Source organism: Rosa rugosa, chromosome 3 (assembly GCF_958449725.1).
Source record: "Rosa rugosa chromosome 3, drRosRugo1.1, whole genome shotgun sequence".
NCBI lineage: Eukaryota > Viridiplantae > Streptophyta > Magnoliopsida > Rosales > Rosaceae > Rosa > Rosa rugosa.
The window spans coordinates 29,587,920-29,590,874 of record NC_084822.1 but is presented as its reverse complement, the minus strand read 5'-3'; the positions used below and the strand labels follow the sequence as shown (position 1 = coordinate 29,590,874).

The 2,955-nt window shown below is 49.1% G+C and overlaps 1 protein-coding gene across 1 annotated transcript; it reads left to right on the top strand.

Annotated features, from left to right (window-relative positions):
- Positions 1 to 477: 477 nt before the first annotated feature.
- Positions 478 to 2,067, top strand: LOC133736376 (protein BYPASS1-LIKE-like). Its single transcript, XM_062163833.1, has one exon. It carries the CDS (start codon positions 585 to 587, stop codon positions 1,767 to 1,769), a length of 1,185 nt encoding a protein of 394 aa, XP_062019817.1. The 5' UTR covers positions 478 to 584; the 3' UTR covers positions 1,770 to 2,067.
- Positions 2,068 to 2,955: the final 888 nt, after the last annotated feature.

Below are 2,955 nucleotides of genomic sequence, written 5' to 3'. Positions count from 1 at the left end.
TCAAGCCCCCGCAGCAGTGGGTCCCACGACTGTTTAAAGCTGCGGATGCACGCAGGAATGGACAGTTTCTTCTTTCTTCTTCTTCTTCTTCTTCTCTTCAGGGGCAATTCCGTACATTCACTCAAGCAGCTGAATAAACGCTCGGGGCCTCCCCTTTCTAGAAGCCCACTCAGCGACTGGACTCCAATTCTACGCGCCAACGAAGACCCAGCTGTACCGTGCACGTGTACTCTCTCCCAGCACCCAAGACTCCGTCTCTCCCCCTCCACGTGTCCTCACCTCACCCTCCTCCGCGCACCCTCACCCTAACAAAACCCACAAACCTGAAACCGAAGCTCGCCCTGACTTCCCAGCCGTGTTCTGTCCGTGTTCGGGGCGCGTAGTAAAACTTAAATCCACCGCGGTTAACTTTCTCTAAACCCGGTAACTTTCCTTTTCATCCTCGTTTCTTTCCCAAAACCTCCATATAACCCAAGCCCACCTTCTCTCTCCCACCACTAGTCCCTCTCTGCTTCTCTCTCTAAACTCCAACCCTCTCCCACTCCCTCTTCCTATTCCTATTCGGGTGGCTTGATGTGAAGAGAATGCCCGCGACGGAATTCCAAAGGTCGTCGGCAGCTGGGTTCAACCAATTCGGGCGCTCCTCCGTCTTCAGCCTCAGACGCCGCCCCCACCACCACAACCTCGTCAATCCAGTCATGGACGGCGCCACAGCTCTCGACCTCGACACCTTCCAGACCCACGTCGCCGATTGCTTCCAACACCTCTCCTCCCCCTCCCAAGACCTCCTCTCCCTCTCCTGGCTCCGCGACCTCCTCGACGGCTTCCTCCGCATTCACCACCAGTTCAAGCTCCTCCTCCTCTCCACCCCAAAATCCAACGTCAGCAGGCCCGCCGTCGACCGCCTCCTCTCCGATTACTTCGAGCGCAGCGTCAAGGCCCTCGACGTCTGCAATGCGATTCGCGACGGGATTGAGCAGATGAGGCAGTGGCAGAAGCTCTTGGAGATTGTGCTCTGCGCTCTCGACCGGGACCGGACTCTCGGCGAAGGCCAGTTCCGGCGAGCCAAGAAGGCCCTCATAGATTTGGCTATTGCAATGCTAGACGACAAGGACAGCTCCAACAACACCACCCTCGCCCACCGCAACCGGTCCTTTGGCCGGAGCAACAACGCCCCGGCCAAAGACTACCGGTCGATGGGCCACTTCCGATCTCTGTCGTGGAGCGTCTCGCGGTCGTGGTCGGCCGCGAGGCAGCTACAGGCGATTGGGAACAACCTCTACGCGCCGAGGCCCAATGAAGTCGTGGCGACCAATGGGCTGGCGTCGGCTGTGTTCACCGTCAATTCTGTTCTACTGTTCGTAATGTGGGCCCTGGTGGCGGCGATTCCGTGCCAGGACCGCGGCCTCCAGGTCCACTTCACGATTCCGAGGACCTTCGGGTGGGCGGCGCCGCTGCTTTCGCTGCACGAGAGGATAATGGAGGAGTCGAAGCGGCGGGACCGGAGGAACGCCTGTGCGCTTTTGAAGGAGATTCATCAGATCGAGAAATGTTCCCGGGTCATAAGCGAATTGGCTGATTCGGTTCAGTTTCCGTTGAGTGAGGAGAAAGAAGGGGAGGTCAGGCAGAGAGTTCAGGAGCTTTCGCAGCTCTGCGAGGGGATAAAGGAGGGGTTGGACCCTCTGGAAAGACAGGTCAGGGAGGTCTTCCACGGAATTGTGCGGAGCAGAACAGAAGGGATGGACTCCTTGGGAAAGTCCAATGAATAACCCCAAAAACCCAGATGATCAATTTTATTCGTGAATTATTGCCCAGCAAGACTCAAGTGCTTGTTGATGAAGATGATCAATTTTGAAGGGCGTCTGCAAAATTGGGTAAGGGAGGAGATATGACCCTTTCTTGTATTTAATCAGTCAATCACCATATATGTGTAAAGAAGAAATTAGGATGTGCAAAGCATGGACCTTCCTGGTCTATCTTGCTCTTTTTTTTTCGCTTTTGCCTTTTTGTTGGGTATCTATTTTGTATAATGGAAGTTCTCAGCAAGCTTCTGGCTGCTGCTTTTGATCTTGTGTTTCAACATTTCATAGTTTTCTTGTCTGTCATCACTGACCATGCCACAAACTTACCATATAGAAGTTAGAAATTAGAAGGGTTTGTAATTGTGTTTGAATCCCAATACCAATATATACTGATCGAAGTCATCCAGATGATTGATTGAAAAAGCTGTGATTTTTCTTGAGTTCTTGGGGTTCATCCTTGACTATAGTGTATGATAATGACTCACTGTCTTTTCATCCAGAATTCCCAGATAAACATATAATGGGATTGGGAAAATTTTCTATACTTAGAAACTAAGATCCATAATTGAGGGAAAAGCCATTCCATCTGCCGTCTCCAAGGAGAGCAACCCTTTTCTTTCTCATCATTGTATTACAATTGCTTATAGTCTAAGTCATCATCAATCATGCAAAGTGAAAAGACAAAAGAAAGTGATGCTAGATTGCTAATTGTTCTTGGCATTTTCTGCTTGCTTGTATACTACAATTGCTATCTTCAACCGTATTGTCAAGCTTCAACTTACTCTAAATGGAGTGCTTTGTAACAGTTACAAACAAATCAAAACTGATGGTAATTGTTCTTGGAATTTTCTGCCTGCAATATTACAAATTTACAATATCTAGCTCACAGCAAAGAGTCAAGCTTCGACTTATCAAGACTGCTTGCTTCCTGATTTTAGGCTTCATGTATTCTGACCCAAAAATGATGCAGTTTCCAGTACAGCTACTTAAGATTCATGAGTTTGTATTATTTTTGCTAGGGCTCCCATGCTTTTATTGCAGGAAAACTATGATTTGCCCCAAAAAGGTGAGAAATTTAAAAAGTTCAAACCTCTCTCAGCCTTCAAATGATACAAGAATCATTAGTTTATAATGTTTCTTTCAGTCTTAGCAG

Bases quoted from the DNA above. Each gene is read 5' to 3' on its own strand.
- LOC133736376 (XM_062163833.1), top strand. From the start codon at position 585: ATGCCCGCGACGGAATTCCAAAGGTCGTCGGCAGCTGGGTTCAACCAA.